Consider the following 23,602-nt stretch of genomic DNA (forward strand, 5'->3'; position numbering starts at 1 on the left):
AAACTCGTTTATTCTTGCATCTGCCATTGGGAATGAAAACAGACACACACACACACCTTTCTCGGGAATCTCCATGGAAAAGTTATACAAAACTTCTGAAATCAAAAGGTGACCGTGTTAAAGGGTGAATGGAACGTCCTATTACCACCCCCGGTGTATGTTATTCTAATACAAAGTGTTTCCAATTACAATGGCACTCCTGGTATCTGGCTTCGTCTCCAACGAAAGCCTCAGCAGCTGCATGCCAGACATATGGGATCAATCAGAGCTTTTGGTGCTGATGGATTTTTTTTTTTATTTTTAGGCTGGGGGAAGTGGAGGGGGGGGGATTGTTGACAACTTGACAGACACGGAGCTCTGGTGACATGGAATCTCAGCAACTCAGCCAGATTCAAGAAAGGGAGGAGGAGGGATGCGAGGGAGGAAGAAAGGAGAAACGCACCGTGACTGCTCCCCTTCCTCTCAGACTTTTTATGGTTTATAAGAGGACGAGAAGAGAGGGGAAAGTATCATTTAATTTTGCAGCCCGGCTAGAGAGTCTTCCACTTAGGCGTGCAGCTGACTTGCCAGAAGGAATTAAAAATACAAAACAAAAACAGCCACCAAAAAACTAATAGACGGGACAAACTGCTGCTCGGACGCAAGACCGTTCCAACAAATTCCCTGATAAGACTTCATTAAAGAGCGGAAAGGGATCCCCCCCACCACCAATTCTGCAAAACCAGAGCACTCCCTCCACGTCAGCACTGCAGGTGAGACGGAGGTTGGTGGAGGGGGACACAGACAATGTGGCTCCCCCTGTGCCTCTGCTGCTCCTGCTTCTCCCTCGTTTCTTGCTGGAGCTCCGCAGCAGGCTTCCAGCAGATCCCCTTATCCAGCAGGAAGGGCAGCCCGAGCTCCTCTTCGCGCGCTCTCCAGCACGCGGAGCCCAGGAGGCAACAACAGCAGCTGCAGCCGCCGCCCGACAACGCCGAGAGCAAAGTGGAGAAGCTGGGCCAGTACTTCAAGCGCAACGTGCGCAAGCTGCGCGAGAGGAGCGCGAGCTTGGACCTGCTCTTCCTGGTGGACGAGTCGTCGAGCGTGGGGCCCGCCAACTTCCTCAGCGAGCTCCGCTTCGTCAAGAAGCTGCTCTCCGACTTCCCCGTCGTGCCTTCGGCCACCCGCGTCGCCATCGTCACCTTCTCCTCCAAGAGTCACGTGCTGGCCCGCGTGGACTACATCTCGACCAGCCAGCCCCAGCAGCACAAGTGCTCGCTGCTCAACCGCGAGATTCCCGCCATCAGCTACAAGGGGGGTGGCACCTACACCAAGGGCGCTTTCCAGCAAGCGGCGGTAAGACTCCCCCCCCCCTCCCAGGTGGTGCTTACCGTTCTTTCAGGGCTCCGGGGACAGGACGTTGGGGGATGGAACTAAAATGAAAAAAAAGGGGGAGGATAGGTGCTGTCTCTGTTATCTATGATGTAATATTTGTGACCTTTTTGAGGGGGTTTGTCTATTTAATTTGGCTCATTATTATTAGTTTTGGGAGGGGTTTTGGCTTCAAGGTGGAATTTTTGGAATACTTTTGAGATCCAGCCATAGCAGCCGACTTTTCCAAAATTATTAGGGGTGCTAGCCAAACCCAATGGAAATTACCTCTCCTAGGACACAGTCAAGAATTTGTTCAATATTGGGGGTGCTCAGAACTCACATAGCTGGCTCTAGTTATTTATGGAACTGTCTTGGTGGCATATTCCCTTTTTTCCCCCAACATTTTATTAGAATTTTAAGGAGCAGATACCATACTATGCATAGAAATTTGAATTTTAACATTACAAGTGATGTGAAGGCAATTTCAAATAGCACTCAAGGCTTCACACATCTTGTCATATGATTGAATGCCACTCCGGCAGCTATAGATTTATGTTTAGCAGTATGACAAAAACAAAACATATTTCACCATATATTATAATCAGCAGTCAAAACTGAGCAAAATAATGAAATAAAAATATTTTAAATTTTGAAATTAAAGAGAATTGAATTCCATTCATTCCCTTGAAAATGTATCAGAATTAAGATATAAGTAGGGAAAATAGTCTTATGTTAAGGTAAATTAAGAGTTTGTCTCCTACAGAGGAACTTTGGAAGATTAAATGTAAAATAGGCAGGGAGAAGCACTTCTCTTATTAGCCCCCTTGGGAATTGAGGAAAATGAATAGTGCTGATTGATAGTCAGAGTTTACATGCCCTTGTTTGTACCTTTGATTCTTACTCCCCCTACAAAAGCCATCCAGAATAAACACAGACTGCTCTATTACATGGTCTTTTGTGGTAGAAACTGGAGTTCATTCAAGGGAACACTACAGCCAAACACTCCTATTCTGCTTTTAGTTTTGCTCAGCTTTAAAATACTAGGCTTAGGGACCCTTTTACTAAAGTTTAGCACACTAAGGGCTCCTTATATCAAGGTGCGCTACGGGGGTTAGTGCGTCGGACATTTCATCATGCGCTAACCCCCGCGGCGCACCAAAATCTAACGCCTCGTCAATGGAGGCGTTAGCGACTAGCGCGGCAGGCGGTTGAACGCGCGGTATTCCGCAGCTTGATAAAAGGAGCCCTAAATGTTGGGCATCTTATTTTAGACTTATGAGCCACATACACTTAGGCCCTGTTTTTATAAAGACTGCCTAAAATTAAGCACCAATATCAGCATCGATTCTATAAAACATAAGTGCCTATAAAAAGCTCCTTATCAATAACTAATGTGAGATAAAGGCTTGAGTGAATAAATAAGACTTTAGATAAGCCTTAAATTATTTCTGCTCGAAGGTGAGGAGGAAGATTATTTCAAAGCCACAGAGCTTGGAAATAAAAGGCAGAGGACCTTGTACTTTCCCTTCTTGCCTGAGAGGGAGATGGGAGGACTAACCTATGATCATTTAATGAACAGAAGGACTGTGATGGAGTATAGGGAATGGCACAACAAGAAAGATATTCTGTTGTTCCTTCCAGGACAAGTCTAAAAGTCAGTATCAAAAATGTAAAAACAACATGAGAGGGAAGGAGATGCCAATGTAACTATTTGAACAAAGGAGTAACTGAATCAAAGCATCTGGTTCTATAAAGAAATCGAGCAACTGTGTTCTACTGTAATCTTTTAAACTTCAGTTGGGCAGACCAGCATAAATGATGTTACAAGTATATGACAAGTAACATAAGCATGATATAAGGTGCAAGGGCCTCCTTACTGAGGATTTTGCAAATAGTTGAAAGGCGATATAGGCTAGGAAACTCCATATGAAGAACTGTCAAAATGTGTTCAGAAAAAACAGTTTAGAATCAATTGCGACTCCTAGGTCATGGAAAAATGGAATGGGGGATATGTTGCACTCCCAAAAGAGTGGCATAGCGAGGGTGAGAGGCACCCAGGACTGTGGCACCCCTCCCCCACCCTCTTCACTGCCCTTACCCCCATCCACTCCTTCCCCGTACCTCTTTAACTTTCCCGGCGCGAGCAGCAACCCCAACCTGATGCTCGCGCCAGTATCCTAATCCCACCCAAAATACGTCTCTAACATGCCCCTTAAGATTTAGATGCACTGAAGACAAAACAACCAGAAAGAAGTTTAAAAAGTCAGTTTCAAAAATACCCACTTGGATGTTTTGACTAGTTAATAAGACATCCAAGGGCCATTTTTTGAAGGTCTGTTTTTTGAAAATGAGCCCCATAGTGTTATAGAATACTGTCATTTAGATGCTAATGTGCTACATTTAGGTGCATGCGTTTACGTTTGCTATTGACATGGGGTTCCCTTGAATCCGTTGAATTGATGTTTGAATTGTCAACAAAAAATGTGTGGTGACATAACTATTGCCAAAGATCATAAATAATTCATTAATCAATACTGAAAAGAGTGGTAAGGCTGAGCTTTCATTCAAAATATAAAACTCATTTGTGGTGAGACCTCCGAAATTCATTCCCCAACTCACTATAGGGCAGCCTAAGCTGATCCATTCGGGGGATTAATTTATCAGTCACCGGTCAATCACCACTCACCAACCTTAATGCAAAATCTTATCGTGTTAAAACAATAAATATTATAAATATCATAAATATTCTGTACAAATTATAAGTATTGATTAATGAATTATTTATGATCTTTGGCAATATTTATTTCATCCCACATTTTTATTGTTTATCATTTTTGATTTTTCAGTGTTTTTTTTTTGTCTTTTTTGATTTTGTGTTTGGATTTTCAGCCACACTATGCACAATATATGAGGAATACTGTGAGTGAGCGTATCCAGCGTGCCTATTTGCTTTTCTGCCTTGAGCTGTGTATATAACTGTAGTAAGAGATTTTGGAATGATTAAGTCTGTAGTTTTTGGTATTATGAATATACTAGAGTGGAGTTTTTTTTATGACCAGGGATGTGTCTCCTACTTCAGAAATTCTTTTGAAGTTAGGTTGTCTCCAGGATATACTATTTTGCTTTATCTTGGATGACACTGAGGCCTTTTTCTCCACTTATCAGAATTATTATAAATAGTGGCTACCCCTCTCACCAGCTATATAATTTGAATGTTTTTTTTGTGTTTATATTTGGATATTCAAGACACTCACACATGTGCACTGCATTGATGACATCACTGAACAAAGACAGAACAGGAAAAGAGAACCACAATGCAACTCTAAACTAGAAAAAATAATTCCATCCTATCATAGTGTTTTAAACCAAAAGTTTCAAGTGCATTCAGTTTAAAAGCCCAGCGTGCTTCCCTTTGCCTTAAGCAATTTGACACGATTTCCTCCTCTCTTATGAGCTGGTTCAAAATCAATTACACAGCATTTCAAACTGGCAAAAGTGTGAGAACATTCCATACAGTGTGAAACAAGACCATGTACTTTTTCAAATTTGATTATGTTTACATATCCTTACTCTCCAGTTTCTTGTAGTCATTCCAACATAAAGTTATGGGCAGGGACCTTGAATTACATAAACAACAAACTCAGTTTTACAGTTGGTAAAAAATTTTCAAAACATATTTTGTGCCATCTAATGGGTTAACAAAATCTTTTATTTGCAAAGTCATATAACAAATGCTGCAAGATCAACATTGGAAATGCCCAGTGATTAAAGACTTGTCCTTCTTCTGACTATCAAATTTTGACAGACTGAGGATTTCTTTTAAATTCTTTCCTTTTGATAATGCTATTCTAAATTCTCTCATATCAAACACAGGATGAATTTTCATAATATTCCAATTAAACTTTATATATTTGGACTGCTGGAGATCCACTGGAAAAATGCCTTAGGGTGCATTTTATCAATTTCATCCTGCTGTTTGATTTTAGACCCAAGGAGTAAGATCCCTGTTGTTAAATTTTGCTCTTGTGTATATACTTCTAATGACTTTATTAGGATAACCTCTTCTTTGTAATCTAAATATCAAATCCTTCGCTTGTTTTCTAAAAGTTGCATCATCTGAGCAATTTCAGTATCCTTCAGTGTTTTGGAATGACTACTGTTGTACATTATAGTGTTCCTGTCTGTCAGTTTGGTAAAAACATTGGTCTGAAACATATTATCTCTGTGTTATCAAAACATCCAAGAAACTAATCTGACTTTCAGATTAAGATACACTAAACTCTCTGATTGTCTAACGATTATCGCTAAACCAGTTTGACTGTTTTAGTGACAATCTAATACTGACCTGATATACACAGTGGCCCTCTGTGCATTTTTCCACACGCTCTTACATTCTCTGACTCTGCCATATATATGATCTCATTCCATAGTCCCAGGCACATTAGATAGATTGTGAGCCCGCCGGTACAGATAGGGAAAATGCTTGAGTACCTGATTGTAAAAACCGCTTAGATACCCTTGATAGGTGGTATATAAAAACCTAATAAACTTGAAAAAAAACCTTGAAACTTGAAAAAAGTATTACAATGAGATCATTAATATTAAAACTAGGCCACCGATCGATGCCCTGACATGGTTTCGCCATGCACTAAATTTAGTGATTACCTCAAATGACAGTAAAAAAACCGACAGATGCAGTAACTTTACCAACAGGTCTGCCATTTTTTTTAATGGGCACAGATGTGTCAAACATGAACAATACCTGACTCCAACAGCCGCTGCACTCCCCCAATGATGGCTGCCCCCCCCCCCAATGATGGCGACAGCACCCGGAAAATAAGAGAGACAGGAGGGATGCACACTCCCTTCTGCCTCAGAACCCCAGCCTTTTGTAGTGTATATGGGTCACCTGGACCGCCCCCCCCCCAACACACTCCCCACTTGACACGAAGGTCTCCTCCCACCTTCCCACCAACAAATACCCAAAAGAAGGCCCTGGTGGGCTGGGGGGAGCCCACCCCAAGCATCTCCCAACCCCTCTGTAACTCATCATAGAAAGCCTGCAAGAGAGATGCCCATTTCCTCCTGCTGGCAGGCCTACTTTTTCAAAATGGCGGGCCTTTCCCTTCCCAGTGCATCCTGGACCTAAGGCCCTGATTGGCCCGGATACCTAAAGATGTGTGTGTGCTTGAGCTGGAGGGGTTCTGATCTGACTCTCCCCCACCCCAGCCCACCCGGGCCTTTGTGTCGGGGGAAGAATGCATGGTTGGTCCAGGATCCCATTTGGCCCAGATGCACTACAAAAAGCCAGTTGTCAAGGCAAGAGGGAGTGGGCATCCCTCCTGTCTCTCTTATTTTTGGGGGGACATCGCCGTCATCAGGGTGTGGCGGCTATCATTGGGGCATGCAGCAGTCATCAGGTGGCCCGAGGTTGTTGTTGGTTGTCTTTGGGAGGAGGGTGGTTTGTCATCGGTGGGACCCACAACTGTCATCGGGGAGGGGGGCACAACTTTTTTTTTTTTTTTTTAACAGGGACAAGTATTGTGTGTGTGTGTCCATTTAAAAAAAAAAGTTTGCCTGCTCCAAACAGCTGAGTGGCAGGAGGCTGCTTTGGGGTTTCCCCTGCCCCTCAATTGTTGAGGCTTCCCCTGCCAGCTCTGTGATTGTGATAAAATGGCTTTTCTAGCATCTGGTGGGATGGGATTATGGCCAACCCCACAAAACTAATTTACATTCAAAATAGGCCAAAATAGGCTGACCATCGATTTCTGTTTTAAAATCAGACAAGGATCGGCCCATAGCGACCCATTCAGTTTTAGCTACTATTTTTAGTGCATCTGGGTTTCAGAACATTGTACTGTGAATACTGTGATAAAATGTTCATCAAATGAATTTAACCAGGTTACATAAGCATGCAATTCAACCTTGGTTCCCCTCCACAACAAAAAAATGTCATTGATGAAACAAGTTTTTGCTAGGCGGTGGAGTGGTGGGTCTGAGGCCAAAAGATAAATTAAACCTGTACATCCAGTGCTTTATTTAGAATTGATGAAACAATGCCATTTGAAAATCTTTTCTCAAAAAATGAAACATAGAGATTTGCTATAGTGGGAGTGAATGTAGCACCTGTGGCTACACCTGAAATCTCATATAATTAATTGTCCATTGAATTGAATAAAGTTTTCTTTCATAGCTAGTTTGGATAATTTAAATAGAAATTCAGATGGAATTTGATGTGATCTAGGTATTGATTCTTAAGTTGAAACAAATACACTCAAGACATCATCCTGTGGAATAGAGGTATATGACCATTAAAAAAGGAAAATTCTCTGAGCCAATGTTTTTGAATACATTCAGAAAATAAGTAGTATCCATATGCCCCCTCATTCCAGAGTTTCCTTTCAATTGAAAGAGATTCACCTCATGCGCATTTATGTGATGTAGATATTTAAATATCTCTATCATATCTCCCCTCTCCCGCTTTTCCTCCAAAGTATACATGTTGAGATCTTTAAGTCTGTCCCATAAGGCCACTGACCATTTTAGTAGCCTTCCTCTGGGCTGACTCCATCCTGTTTATATCTTTTTGAAGATGCGGTTTCCAGAATTGTGCACAATTCCTGAATTGTACACAATATTCTAAATGAGTTCTTGCCAGAATCTTATACAGGGGCATTGCTGCCTTCTTTTTCCTACTGGCCATTCCTCTTTCTATACACTGAAGCATCCTTCTAGCTTTTGCCGTTAACTTTCCAACCTGTTTGGCCACCTTAAGATCATCACATCAGTGGTGTACCGCGGGGGGGGGGGGAATGGGGTGTACCATGGTGGGGAGAGGGGGTGTACCGTGGGGGGGGGTCCGCCCCGGGTGCAGCTTGCCCCGGGTGCAGCCTTAGGGGGGGGTCCGGAAAATTCCTGGGCTGTGACGGCACTCAGCGGCATCGGTACCCCCCCTGCCCCGCGACAGCACTCAAGTTCGGCCTCCTTCTCCCGGCATCAGCAGAACTTCAGATCGGCAACAGGTGCTCAGTCAAAAGCTTCCCCTGACTCAGCTTCCTGTTTCTGCCCAGGCAGTTCAGACAGGGGAAGCTTTTGACTGAGCACCTGTTGCCGATCTGAAGTTCTGCTGATGCCGGGAGAAGGAGGCCGAACTTGAGTGCTGTCGCGGGGTAGGGGGGGACGCCGATGGCGCTGATTGCCGCCACGGAGGGGGAGGCGCCGATGCTGCTCAGTGCCGTCGCGGGGGGGAGGGGCCTTGCTGATCTTGTTGCCAAAATCGGAAAGGTGAGGGAGACAGATGGGCCTGTGGTGGATGGAGAGATTGATAGAAGGGGCAGATGATGGAAGTGGAGAGAAGGGGGAGAGAGAAGAGGGCAGATGATGAAAGTGGGGGAAAGAGAGAGAAGAGGGCAGATGATGAAAGTGGGGGAAAGAGAGAGAAGAGGGCAGATGATGGAAGTGGGGAGAGAGAAGAGGGCAGATGATGGAAGTGGGGAGAGAGAAGAGGGCAGATGATGGAAGGAGGGGGAAAGAGAGAGAAGGGGCAGATGATGGAAGTGGAGAAAAGGGGGAGGAGAAGAGGACAGATGATGGAAGGAGGGGGAAAGAGAGAGAAGGGGCAGATGATGGAAGTGGGGAGAAGGGGCAGATGATGGAAGTGGGTAGAAGAGGCAGATGATGGAAGTGGGGAGAGAGAAGAGGGCAGATGATGGAAGTGGGGGAAAGAGAGAAGGGGCAGATGATGAAAGTGGAGAGAAGGAAGAGAGAGAAGAGGGCAGAGGATGGAAGAAGGGGATAAATAAAAGGAGGGCACATGATGGGGGAAAAGGATTGAGTTAGGGAAATACTGGAGGGGGTGAGGGAAAGAGGTGGCGAGCTGTAGGTAGAAAGTAAAAAAGGAAATTGATGAGAAGGTAGTAAGAACGTAATCTAGATGGATGCAGAAAATAAATTGAAAATGAAAATGAGGGAAGAAAGGGATTGCAGAAGAGAGGTGTGGGATAGGTAAGGATATGAAAGAAATGCCAGACCAATGGGGGTGAAAGGAGAGATGGAAGGGGGAGGCATACAGTTTCTGGAAAGGGCATAGAAGGAGAGAAGATGCCATATAGGGGAAGAGAGATGGCAGACAGTGGATGGAAGGAAGAGAGTAACAAGATGAGGAAAGCAGAAACCAGAGAAGACAAAGGTAGAACAAAATTTTTCTATTTATTTGTTGCTTTAGGAGACATGTGTCACTGTTTCTGTGTTGTTGCATTGTATGCAGAGTCCAGCTTCTTGCTGGTTCAATTTAACCTTTGTCTATGTATTTCTATTTTATCCCCCCTGTTACAAAACTGTGGAGCGTTTTTGAGCGCTAGCCGTGGTGGTAGCAGCTCTGATGCTCAGAATTCTATGAGCGTCAGAGCTGTTACATCGTGGCTAAAATCCACACTACAGTTTTGAAAAAGAGGGAGGGCTTAGTTTGTGATGACATATTCCATACTAGGCGAAGGTATTTTCTGTGTTCTGTGTGTTTGAAAGACATGGTTTTCTGTTAGGATTGACGGTGTAGGATTGATCTGTACTAGTCTGGCTTGTTTAGTTTTACAATGGGTGTATTGATGTACTGCTCACTGCATATGTAAGATGCTGCCTTTTCTTAGGTACTCATGTGTGACATGTGGCTTGTTACTAAAAATCTTGTTTTTCGTACAGATGGGGGGGGGGGGGTGCCAAAAAATGATGGGCCCCGGGTGTCGCATATGCTAGGTACACCACTGCATCACATACTATCACACCCGGGTCCTGCTCCTCTTTTGTGCAAATTCTTCACCTCCTAAAGTGTGCTGTTCCCTCGGGTTTTTGCAGCCCAAATGTATAACCTTGCATTTCTTAATATTAAATCTTAGCAGCCAAATTTTAGACCTTTCCTCAAGCTTTGCTAGGTCCTTCCTCATGTTATCCATGTCATCAGGGATGTCTACTGTATTGCGAGGTTTGGTATCGTCCTCAAAGAGGCAAATCTTACCAGACAGCCCTTCTGTCTAGTAAGCAGTATCACATTTATATGCAATATGGCTTACAAAAATGTTAAAAAGTAATAAAAATGGGCAAATTGATTACTTCAGTAAAAGTAACAAATGGTATCCTATTGTACTTTAGAAGTAGAAGTAACAAAACTTTTACTTAAATACAACTAGTTACTTTTTAATATAGCACGGATTGACACAACTTAATTTTTTTTACTTTTCTGACCTTAGACATATAAGACTGCAAAAGAGCAGAGAAAGAAATGGTTTTAGACGAGAAATTCTGTGTTTCTTGCTAATGCCTCACATTCATGTTTGAAATTTGTCATGCAAAATGTGCCTTGAAAATGGCCAGATAGAATTCTGTATCATTGGGAAGAATAAAAACCTGAATGATTGTTGCAGTTGTCTGGGTCTCACCACGTCTGAGCTAGAGAGTTGCGCGGGGACAGAAATCCCACCCATCCCCGCCCGTCACCGCCAGTATCCTCTCTGTCCCCACTCGTCCCCGCCAGGATCCTCTCTGTCCCCATCTGTCCCTGTCAGGATCCTCTCCGTCTCCACCCATCCCCACAAAGAATTACCTCCATCCCCGCCCGTCCCCATAAAAAGCAGCAATTACTTCTGAAAGGATCATCAATTCCACAGTTTCTTTTGTGTTTGCGCTGCTGTTTTCCTTGTGAAATCTCTTTGGTGGAACCCTTTTTTTGTTTTCTGTTCAGTTAATTAACTTATAAACCCCCCTCTTTTACTAAGGCTGACGTGTCTATTATATTATATGGACGAACCCTGCTTGCAAAGCCTTCCATCCCCGTGGGAGTCCTGTTGGCTAAAGGTGGGGTCCCCGTGGAAGCCCCGTGGGTTAGGGGGGATCCCGTGGGACCCACGGAATTCCCGCGATCCCCGTTCCCGTGCAGACCTCTAGTCTGAGCCTAAGCGAACAAAAACTTTGAATGTTCTGTGTAGAAAGAAAAGTGTATGACAAGACACTAATAATATTTATAATTTTAAATTTCTTTAAACATTGTCTAAGAATCTGATGAATATAAAGCCAGAACAAATCATGGTATTGGTCAACTCGAGTGGGCATATCTAAATGCAGGATGCATGTGGAAGCATAGGGTGCTCTTGAGGAAAACACAGATACAGAAATAAGGAAGAAAAATTGGAATTTAAAATAGAATGTTGGTAACTTTTTTTTTCACTCTTCACATGCTTCTTTTGATCTCTCTTCTTTTACCACTTACAGCTGGGATTCCACTTCAATCTGAGATCAGCTTTAGGACTTGAAGACCAGGTGTAGAAATATATTTGTTTACAGAATCTGGGGGTCTCCTGGGCTCTTCCCCCAGCAGTCTAAGGGGTGACCTCCACACCTGTTAGCTGCAGAAAGTTTAAGACTGTCATGGATTAAAGATTCTTACAATTTGGCATTTCCTTCTTATCCACCTTTATGTCATTTGCCTTTCTCTCAGCTAATTTGTGGTTCATTTACTTGATGAGGAAATCTTTTATTGGAAATTGACTGCAATGAAGAACTTGCAAGGCTTTTCTCTCCTTTTGTGTCTGATTATAAAAAAAACAAACAAAAAAACCAACCTCTTAATGAATTGGGGCCCTAGAACTGTTTATATAGACAGAACCTGCTGCTTGCTGAAATGGCTTTGTATGTTTTTTCTATAAATAATGTAGCTCCTTTAGATATATGTATTATAACAGCATGTGGTAGCTTGACTAACTTTTGTCTTTCACCCTGCACTTCTGCATTAGGAATGTAGGGACTTAGGGGGATATTCTATAAATGGCACCTAAGTTACTTGAGAAACACCATTTAAAACAGCAAAAAAAAGGTAAAAATAAAGCATCTATCGCCACCTAAATAAAAGGCACCAGAATCACACCTACATAGGTGCTTTAGGCTGCTGAATGCCAAAGTAGGCGTGACCAACACCAGAAAAGGCATTAGACTACCTAAAATTCCTATGTAGGCGCAATTCACGCAAAGATAGGCAGCTGAAATGTAGGCCTGGAAAACCCTGGCCTACATTTCTGTTGCCTATCTTTGCTGGAGGATCCTGAAAATAGTGCACAAATCTCCAGCCCCCCATCCAAAGAGAGCCCATCCCACTTAGCCTGACACCCCCAGCCCCTTCCCAACATCCCTTAACACCTCTCCACATCCCCCTGTATCTCACTCCCTCCTGCTGATAGGGCTGCCTCTTCAAAATGTTGGTCCTTCCCCCTACTAGTGCATCTTTGGATGCACTGAGAGGGGCCTAAGGCCCTAAGCCAGGGGTGTCAAAGTCCCTCCGCGAGGGCCGCAATACAATCGAGTTTTCAGGATTTTCCCAATGAGCATGCAAGAGATCTATTTGCATGCACTGCTTTAAGAAAGGATCGAGAGGTGACCCGGAGAACCACAGACTGGTAAGTTTGACTTCAGTTCCGGGGAAGATGGCGGAAGCGATGAACCTCTAAAAAGGAATAAACTGATGAAAACAAGCCAACATGGCTTCTGCAAGGGAAGATCGTGCCTAACGAACTTACTGCACTTCTTCGAAGGAATAAACAAACGGATGGACAAAGGGGACCCCATAGACATCGTATACTTAGATTTCCAAAAAGCCTTCGACAAGGTACCCCATGAACGCCTACTACGGAAAGTGAAGAACCATGGGGTGGAAGGAGAAGTACACAGATGGATCAAAAATTGGTTGGCGGGTAGAAAGCAAAGGGTAGGAGTGAAGGGCCAATACTCAGACTGGAGGAGGGTCACGAGTGGTGTTCCACAGAGGTCGATACTTGGACCGCTGCTGTTCAATGTATTTATAAATGATCTAGAAATAGGGACGAAGTGCGAAGTAATAAAATTCGCAGACGACACCAAACTATTTAGTGGAGTTGGGACTAAAGAGGACTGTGAGGATTTACAAAGGGACCTGAACAAATTAGAAGAGTGGGCGACAAGATGGCAGATGAAGTTTAATGTAGAGAAATGTAAAGTCTTGCATGTAGGAAACAGTAACCCGAAGTACAGCTACACGATGGGAGGGCTGGTAATGGGTGAAAGTACCCTAGAAAAGGACTTGGGGGTAATAGTGGACAAGACAATGAAGCCGTCTGCACAGTGCGCAGCGGCCTCTAAGAAGGCGAATAGAATGCTAGGTATTATCAAGAAAGGTATTACGACCAGAACGAAAGAAGTTATCCTACCGTTGTACCGGCGATGGTGTGTCCGAATCTGGAGTACTGCATCCAATATTGGTCGCCGTACCTTAAGAAGAATATGGCGATACTCGAGAGGGTTCTGAAAAGAGCGACATGATTGATAAAAGGTATGGAAAACCTTACGTATGCTTAAAGATTGGAGAAACTGGGGCTCTTTTCCCTGGAGAAGCGGAGACTTAGAGGGGACATGATAGAGACTTACAAGATCATGAAGGGCATAGAAAAAGTGGAGATTGACAGATTCTTCAAACTTTCAAAAACTACAAGAACGAGAGGGCATTCGGAAAAATTAAGAGGGGACAGATTTAGAACCAATGCTAGGAAGTTCTTCTTCACCCAAAGGGTGGTGGACACCTGGAATGCGCTTCCAGAGGATGTGATAGGACAGAGTACGGTATTGGGGTTCAAGAAGGGATTAGATGATTTCCTGAAGGAAAAGGGGATAGAAGGGTATAGATAGAGGATTACAATACAGGTCCTGGACCTGATGGGCCGCCGCGTGAGTGGACTTCTGGGCATGATGGACCTCTGGTCTGACCCAGCAGAGGCACTGCTTATGTTCTTATGAGAAATTGCAGTCAGTAGATTTAATAAATCATTGAAATTTAATTAGTACTGAAATATTAAATGAGTTAGCACCTTTAAACCCCCCCCCCCCCAAATTTAAAAGGGATTCTTTTAAATGGGTTACTAAAGAACTACTGTTATTAAAAAGAAATCATGTAGAAAACAGACAAGCAAGCCATATCATTCTCAGTTACACTGCCAAGTGTAATATTTCTTTAAGAGATCAAGGCAGTGCTCTCAACACTCATACATGAGTGCCTTTTTGCCCATCTTGTGAGCATGTGTTCATCAGTCTTTTTTCATTCGCAGAGAGGGGAAGACACGTCTTTAGCAGCTGCTCTCAGTTTCATTCTTAATTGAGTGTTATGGTGCCTTCCCTTGCAGGATTTTTCTCATTTTCTTACTTCCAGGTATTTAAATTTCAATTCCCTTACATTTTTAGTTAGTTTTTGCCAACTTTTAAGTTTCATTATTTTTTTGTGGCTCACAAGGCCCTCTTATGCCTGAGCATTGGCCAGGTACTATTCTTTGATTTTTTTTTAGTTGAGATTCCCTTTTCTACCTGAATTGTTTGATTTAGCCATGGCTGTTTTTCCTTCCATGTCATTTAAGGCTCCCAGTGGCTTCAAGCACTGTGCTTTGTGCAATCGAACCATCTCTGGATCTGCCACCCATTCCTGGTACATTAAGTATTTGGGGCCAGATCATAACCATTTAAACTGCATTCTTTGCATATGTGGAAAAGAACACAGGGATCCAGAGATGCTCAGAAAGAGAAAATATTTGGAGGCAGATCTGAATAGTGGACATACTCGTATGCATCAGTCTTGGTGTCTGCACCGGCATTGGGAACATTGATCCCAATGACTACAACACCTGTGTCTGACACTAGGAGTGGTTGTGCATTGAGTGAATCTCCACCTGTCTTGATGAAGGCTGCTGCACAGGGCTCTTGGGACTCGTCAACATTGGACTCGACACCAATTAAGTGTTGTCCTCATCGGCACCGAGGGGTCTTGATGCTGTGCGTCAGGTGAAGGTCAAGAAGCACAGATATTGGTCCCCCTTGATGCATGGTGCCAGGAGCTCTGGAGCATTGAAACCATCAATACTTGAGAAGCATCGGCACTGAGAGGAATGCTTTCCCTCTATAGATGAAATGCCTTCACACAGGTCTCCTGGTAGCTGGGACCCGGTACAATGTTCCCTTTAAGCTGCGTGGCCAAGCACCTTCTTTCATCACGCAGCACACCAGTCGCTGATGGGAGAGTTCTGCACATCCATCAATCTACAAGGAAGTGTTCCTGATTGGCCACCATGTTCCAGCTCTTTCTCCCAGATTGGTGGATATAAGAGCTCTCCCAGTAGAGACCTCCCCTCAAGAGTCCCATCAGCTCAAGCCCACCACCATTTAAGCTGTGCAGAAAATTCTGCGTGTGAGAGATTGGGTGGCTGGAGCATAAGAAACAGAAAGTGGGGGGTAAATGGACAATACTCAGACTGGAAAAGCGTCACAAGTGGGGTGCCACAGGGCTCGGTGCATGGACCCGTGCTCTTCAACATCTTTATAAACGATCTGGACATAGGTACGACGAGTGAGGTGATTAAATTTGCGTACGATACAAAGTTGTTCAGAGTAGTGAAGACACAGGGGGATTGCGAAGATCTGCAACGTGACATAATCAGGCTCGAGGAATGGGCATTGACATGGCAGATGAGATTCAACGTAGATAAGTGTAAAGTGATGCATATTGGTAACAAAAATCTCATGCATGAATACAAGATGTCCGGGGTGGTACTTGGAGAGACCTCCCAGGAAAGAGACTTGGGAGTTCTGATCGACAAGTCGATGAAGCAGTCCGCGCAATGTGCAGCAGCGGCAAAAAGGGCGAACAGAATGCTAGGAATGATAAAAAAGGGGATCACGAACAGATCGGAGAAGGTTATCATGCCGCTGTACCGGGCCATGGTGCGCCCTCACCTGGAGTACTGTGTCCTGCACTGGTCGCCATGGATAAAGAAGGATACGGTACTATTCGAAAGGGTCCAGAGAAGAGCGACTAAGATGGTTAAGGGGCTGGAGGAGTTGCCTTATAGCAAAAGATTAGAGAAACTGAGCCTTTTTGCCCTCGACCAGAGGAGATTGAGAGGGGACATGACTTGGTGGAAAAGGACAGGTTGTTTACTCTCTCCAAGGTAGGGAGAACGAGAGGGCACTCTCTAAAATTGAAAGGGGATAGATTCCATACGAACGTAAGGAAGTTCTTCTTTACACAGAGAGTGGTAGAAAACTGGAACGCTCTTCCGGAGTCTATCATAGGGGAAAACACCCTCCAGAGATTCAAGACAAAGTTAGACAAGTTCCTACTGAACTGGAACATATGCAGGTAGGGCTAGTCTCAGGGCGCTGGTCTTTGAGCAGAGGGCCGCTGCATGAGCGGACTGCTGGGCACAATGGACCATTGGTCTGACTTAGCGGCAATTCTTATGTTCTTATGGCATAACTCTAGCTCCTGATCCAGACTACACCATATTAAAGTGCCTCAGCACAGCAGGTACCAACATTAAATATATTACTTTTTTATTTATTTATTATTTTTTTAAGATTCTGTTTATTCTGCAGTCTGCAGTACCAGTGGTGTACTAATGGGGGGGGGGGGGAGAAGCAGTCCGCCCCAGTTGCAGCGTATAACTCCTCCAAGGGTCTGTATCAGGAACTTCTTGCAGCAGCAGCAATGTTCACAATTCGCTGCTGGTATCAGTTTCGGGCCTTCCTCTCTGCTATGTCCTGCCCAATTCCATAAAGTCAGGAGCCAGCAGAGAGGAAGGCCTGAAGCTGACAAGAGCAATGAGTTGTGAATGCTGTGCTGCTGACCGGGTGGGGAGGGTGACAGAGAGGGAGGGGTGGGGAGAGAATTGCTGCACCCGACTGGGGAGAGGGAGGGAAAAGGAAGACCAGGGAAGGGAGAGGAAATGAGGGAAAGGAAGGAACGCAAGGAAATGTCAGACCATGGAGGGGGAAGAAGAGATGCCAGGGCATGGAGGGGAGGGAAGGAGATAGAGATACCAGACAAAGGAGACAGGGAGAAGAGGAGATGCCAGAGCATGGAGGTGGAGGGAGATATGGAAGGAGAGGAGAGAGATGCTAGGGTATGGGGGGAGGGAAGCGAAGGAGAAAGATTACCTGACCAAGAGGAAAGGAGGGAGAGGAGATGCCAGAGCATGGAGGGAGAGGGAGAGATGGAAGGGAAGGAAAGGAAAGAGATGCCATTGCCAGGGCGTGGAGGGAGAGAAGGGAAGAAAGGAAAGGAGAAGAGAGAGATGCTAGAGCATATGGGAGAGAGTGGAGACAGAGAAAATGGAGAGGGAGTGAAGCTGAAATGAATCATGTACAAAAGAAAGGAGGGGCACAAATTAGACAGTTTATGGAAGGGACATAGAAAGAGGGAAGATGCCATATGGAAAGGGGAAAGGATGGAAAGGGTATGGAAGAGAGAGAGGATGGATAGTGGATGGAAGGGGCAGAGAAAGACGACGGACAGTGGATGGAAGGGACAGGGGTTGAATAGAAAAGACAGAGAGAGGGAAGATGCTGCATGGCAGGGAGAAAGATGAGTCAGAAGACAGGCGCTGGATAGAAAGAAGAGAGTAAAGAAAAGTTAAAGCAGAAATGACAAAAGGTAGAAATTTTTTTGTTGTTGCTTTAGAATAAAATACATGTAGTATGTGATTGTATTGATAAATTTTTATAAACAGAAAATGGAAATAAGGTAATCTTTTTATTTGACTAATTTTAATACATTTTTTTAACTAACTGGCAAGTTGCCCAATCCTCCTTTGTCCCAGGTATGTTAGATAAATTGTGAGCCCACTGGAACAGATAAGGAAAATGCTTAAGTACCTGATTGTAAACCATATAGATAATCTTGATAGGCAGTATATAAATATCTAAAATAAATAAATAACTTTCGAAGTCCAAATTCCCTTCTTCAGATCAGGACAGGATACTGTAACAGTAGTATACTGTACTGACCTGAAGAAGGTTTTGACCTCTGAAGCTAATTGAAAAATGGATTAGTCTAACAAAATGGTATTTTTCTTATTTTCCATTTGTTAATTTGTAAAGTGGTGATTATTTGTCAATTTTTTTTCAAATTTACATCTGCTATCTTTATATTTTGCAGAGTATTTGGGGACATGTGCCACTGTTTCTGTGGTGTTTTACTGTATGCAGAGTCTGGCTTCTTGGTGGTTCAGTTTAACTTTTGTCTGCATATTTCTATTTTTAGTTTGTGATTACTTATTACATACTGGGTGAGGGTGTATCTGTATTCTGTATGTATGAAAAGGACATTGATTTCTGTTAGCATTGACTGTGCAGAATTGATCTATATTAATCTGGCTTGTTTAATTTTACAATGGGTGTATTGATGTTCTAGTGCTCACTGCAGTGTTTAAGATGCTGTTTTTTCTTAGATGCACCCTTGTTGTGCACCTAGGTTTAGTGATGTCTAGTTCTCATGGTAGTGCTTGTGGTACAGTCTTTTCCTAGGTATGTCAATGCTTGTTGTGTGACTTGTGGAAGTTACTGCTATTATCCCAGGACAAGCAGGCAGCATATTTTCACAGATGGGTGACATCATTCATGGAGCCTGGTATGGACAGTGCAAAAGTGTGCTGTCACTTTAACTTCTTAGAAGTCTCAAGACCGCCTATACTGTGCATGCACAAGTGCGTTCCCGCCTGACGTTAGCTTGTGGGACCATCAGTTCTTAGTTTTCCATGGTGCTAAGAAAATGTGTGTCGTTGGAGTCTCTCCAATTGCGCTATTTTTCCCCTTTTTTTGTGCTTTCCCCGAGTCGTTTTATTTGCCTCTTTTTATTTTTCTTTTGTAGCCTTTTCATTTCTTGAGATTTCTCTCAAAATTTTCTCTTCACGTTTTTTGGGCCTTAGGTCCTCTTTCAGCTGGGTTCCCAACCCTGTCCTGAAGGACCACCAGCCAGTCAGGTTTTCGTGATAGTCTTAATGAATATGCATGGAGAAGATTTGCATACCTATCACTCCAACCCATGGAATAATCCATCGGGCGTGCCCCAAGGCTCCCCCCTATCGCCCACTCTGTTCAACATCTACGTCGCATCCATAGGTCACCTCCTACAAAAGTAAACTTAAAGCACTACATATAAGCAGATGACATATCCATCTTAATCCTTCTAACCAACATCACAAATGAAATTAACGACAACCTCTCAAACACAATGACAGAACTCAAAAAATGGACCACCACCTTCAAACTGAAATTAAACACAGTGAAAACAAAAGTCTTTTTGGCAAGCCCCAATGACAAAGATCTCAGGCTGCAGATACAAATCCTTCCTGGATAGAGCCTTCATGTTCCAAGCAAATAGACAACAAGTCTGGTTGCGAAACTGCATAAATGAACCCAAACTGACTTACAATGCATTCCGAAAAGCAATAAAAACTGCCCTATTCGACAAATTCATTGACTAAAACAGACCTCCCTTAAACTAAAACAAACCCCCCGTAAACTCTATTCAATCTCCCAGGAAGCTCCAATTTTCATGTATTCTTTACCCATGGAACTTAAATTAGTATGTACCTTGTTTATATAACTTTTCTATTTTAGGCTCCTTATCATTCGCTGACTGTCCAGCCTTCTTACAATGTGAACCGCCTAGAAGTCGCCTGACTATGGCGGTATAGAAAAATAAAGTTATTATTATTATTATAATATGTAAATCTCTCTCATGCATATTCATTAGGGTATCCCAAAAACCCTACTGGCTGGTGGTCCTCCAGGGCAGGGTTGGGAACCACTGTTATAGAAGAGGTTAGTGCAGTGGTCCCCAACCCTGTCCTGGAGGACCACTAGGCCAATCGGGTTTTCAGGCTAGCCCTAATGTTGCAGATTTGCTTGCCTGTCACTTCCATTATATGCAAATCTCTCTCATACATATTCATTAGGGTTAGCCTAAAAACCCACTGTGTTAGTGTATTGGAAATTGTTATTGTATTTTCTTAGCATTGGCCAGGCTGTTTAGGTGTAATCTGTACTGAACCTGTTTAAGGTAGTTAAGGGCTCTAAAAATTTGTAATAGTGTAATGTAATAAATGATCATGAGATCCATGCAGTAATGTAAATGTGTAAAGTAAAATAAGGGAGAATTGTTCACATCTCCTCCAACTAGTTCTGTTCCTAGGGAACCACCTGTACCCCTTTAAAGTTTTTGCATCAAATTTGGCCAACAGAACCACTGACACCTGCTCAGAAAGAACGCAACTGAGTTGCTTTCCTTATACCAATAAAATCCACTTCCTGAACTCTATTGAAATCTATTGGTTTTCCATCTTCTCCGGTATTGTTTTCCTGTGTTCTCAATTTGCAAAAGATCCTTTTCTGTTTTCTGTGCTAACATATAAACATGTATGTTATAAAATACCATTACATACATGTTTGTTGCTATGTTGTATCTAGACATTTTAGATGTTGTTGCTTGTGAAATGGATGTTCCATTCACATGGAACCAGTGCATACATGTCTGTTCTTGGATGTATCCTGTTCAAAAATAATAGCAAATTTTCTTTTGCCTTGTACATCCTTCCTAAATGCTGCTACACCTTATAGTCCTTCCGTATTGTTCCTGTCTTTAATTTAAAAAAAAAAAAAAGTCTGACTCTTTGAGATTTAAATTCTAATCATTCAATTTTGCTTAATATTTTATTCATCTGAGACATACTATTTATTTTTAATTACAGCAAATATTGCAGCACTCTCGTGGGAACTCCACAAAGGTAATATTTCTCATTACGGATGGCTATTCTAATGGAGGTGATCCTAGACCCATTGCAACCAGCCTGCGTGACCTTGGAGTGGAGATCTTCACCTTTGGAATATGGCAGGGCAACATACGAGAACTGCATGATATGGCTTCTCATCCAAAGGAGGAACATTGTTACCTACTTCATAGCTTTGCAGAATTTGAGGCTCTGGCACGGAGAGCTCTTCATGAAGGTATTATACCTTGTACATGACATGGCTTCTGGCTAGTTAATATCATTCTTAGGAATTCAGTACAGAATCATTTAATACATTTATAAACATCTTTTCAGTTCTGCACATGCACCATTGCTGGATTTATCCGAAACTTACAAATTTTAAGGCCCATGTTACACAGAATGTAGAGATTAGATTTGAGAAGTCTAGGTTTAGATGTGCTCAACTTCAGTGGTATTTTACAAAAGACTCTTTGGAAGGCAGAACCTTTTGTAAAGTAGATGTAAGAACATCCAGGAGGACATGTGGAAACAGTCGTTTTACACATATAGATTTGAAAAAAATATAAGTGGGGTGAACTTGACTGCTTCCATATGGAAGTGGTGATTTTGCAACTTTTACATATATACAAGCCTATACTTATAAATGCCACAATTTTTATTATTTTCATTTTGAAGGTGGAAATAAATAATGGGGGTGTGAGGAAGTGTATACGATAGCGGTGGGCAACCTGCCATTGAATTTTATGCAGCCTGAGGGACTATGGGAAGTGTACATAGAAAATAGCCATCACTAATGTCATTAACCAGAATTTTGTTGTCAGTGGAACTGTTTTAAAGATACAACAGGAGGATAAGACTTGTTAGCAACTGTTTGCAAAGTATACAGAAGAATACAGTAACATACTATTCTGATAATAATTTGTGTTCAATCAGCTTTTTGGCAGTGAACTATATGGCTTATTTGTTAATTTTCTGTGAATGACCCATTAGGGATAGTACTGACATTCATTTGGCCCTCTGTATATAAAGGTTGCCTACCTCTGGCATAAGAGAAAACCCAGTCTTCCTTAAACACTTTACTTCACTGGGCCTCTTTAACAGAGCTAGTGCTGGGGAATTGTTCAACCAGGGAAGATAAATACTCAAAAGTTGTAGAAAGTCAAAGAGGTCCAGAACAGGAAGTAGAAGCCCTCCAGACTACCTCTATGTAAGGAACATTTTGTTGCTTAGCTATTGGCTTGGCCTGCAAGATAGGACAAGCTCTTTGAGTGTTGCATTTCTGTCCTGAATAAAGGGTGTTTTCCAAGGACAAGCAGGCAGTATATTCTCATATGTGGGTGATGTCATTCACGAAGCTTGCATAAACAGTTCAAAAGTATACTGTCACTTTAAAAGTCTTGAGAATGCCCGTATCACACATGCATTGGTGCCTTTCCACCTGATGTCAGCTCCAGGATCTTCAGTTCTCAGTTTTCTGCTTAGACTAGAAGCTGTTTCTTAGAGTTTTTCTAAGCATGTCAAACTTTTAATACTTTTGTGCCTTCCTGTTTATTTGTTTTTCTTCTCAGTTTAGTAATGGTTTTCTGTGTTATTACTTGGGCTTCTCTTTTTTAGTTCAGTACTCTGCTTTTTCAGCAGTCAGTTTAGGCAGTAGTGTATCCTTTAAAGTCTCTGTTAGGCTTTATATAAAAAGTGTTTTAGTCTAGATTAGTATTTTAGGTTGCATTTCAGAGCATTAGATCAGATTAGGCTGCAGTTAGCAGTTGAGGAAAGTCTTGTTTAGTGTTTAACATTAGTTTAAAATACAGCTAGAGAAAGATAGTTTAAAATGCAGCTAGAAAAAAAGTAGCCCTACAGAACATATTTTTTTACAAAGGTCTTTCAGTTAGGCAGTTAGAAACTGCTCTTTTAATAATAATAATAATAATAATAATAATTTTATTCTTATATACTGTCATACGAAAAGGTTCAAGGTGGTTCACAACAAATAAAATTGATACATCCAATGCAGACAAAATACAACAAGTTAAATTGAAAATAACTTATTAAAAGTTAAAACTGAATGCATTAAGATACCAACCTATCAAATAAGTTGTGTCTTTAGCAGTTTTCTAAAATCAGATGGAACCTCTAATATAATTTTTTCAAGCCATACATTCAATTTAGCGGCCTGAAAGGAAATGGTTCTCTCAAGGAACTTCTTATAACGACAGGATTTTATGGAGGGATATGTGAACAAATGCACTCTGCATGTACTCTTATTAGAGTGGTTCAAAGAGAAGTGAGGAACAAGATAGCCTGGTGACATACCAAAGACTGATTTATAACAAATGCATGAAAATTTAAACAAAATTCTAGACTCTATCGGCAGCCAATGGAGTTTCTGATAAAAAGGAGTAATATGCTCCCATTTTTTTAAACCAAAAATGAGGCGGACAGCTCATTTCTGAAAAATAAATCACCACTCTGAACCACTCTCAATTTTTTGAGAATTTTCCTATAAGCACCTAAGTATATAATATTACAGTAATCAAGAATGCTCAAGATGGAGGACTGTACCAACAAACGAAAAGAAGCTTCATCAAAATATTTCTTAATGGTGCGAAGCTTCCAAAGCACTGAGATACATTTCTTAAATAATATATCAG

General features: G+C 42.4%; 1 protein-coding gene across 2 annotated transcripts in view; it reads left to right on the forward strand.

The window, feature by feature from the left end:
* Window positions 1-418: 418 nt before the first annotated feature.
* The window catches only part of SVEP1 (sushi, von Willebrand factor type A, EGF and pentraxin domain containing 1), a 430,677-nt gene continuing 407,493 nt past the window's right edge, over window positions 419-23,602 (forward strand). For both annotated transcript variants that reach the window (XM_033926500.1, XM_033926511.1), the window contains exons 1-2: window positions 419-1,332; window positions 20,934-21,189. In XM_033926500.1, coding sequence (XP_033782391.1) covers window positions 787-1,332; window positions 20,934-21,189 — 802 coding nt within the window. In that variant the 5' untranslated portion in view covers window positions 419-786. The remainder of the gene's footprint in view (window positions 1,333-20,933; window positions 21,190-23,602) is intronic.

The sequence above is a fragment of the Geotrypetes seraphini genome, chromosome 1, assembly GCF_902459505.1.
Source record: "Geotrypetes seraphini chromosome 1, aGeoSer1.1, whole genome shotgun sequence".
NCBI lineage: Eukaryota > Metazoa > Chordata > Amphibia > Gymnophiona > Dermophiidae > Geotrypetes > Geotrypetes seraphini.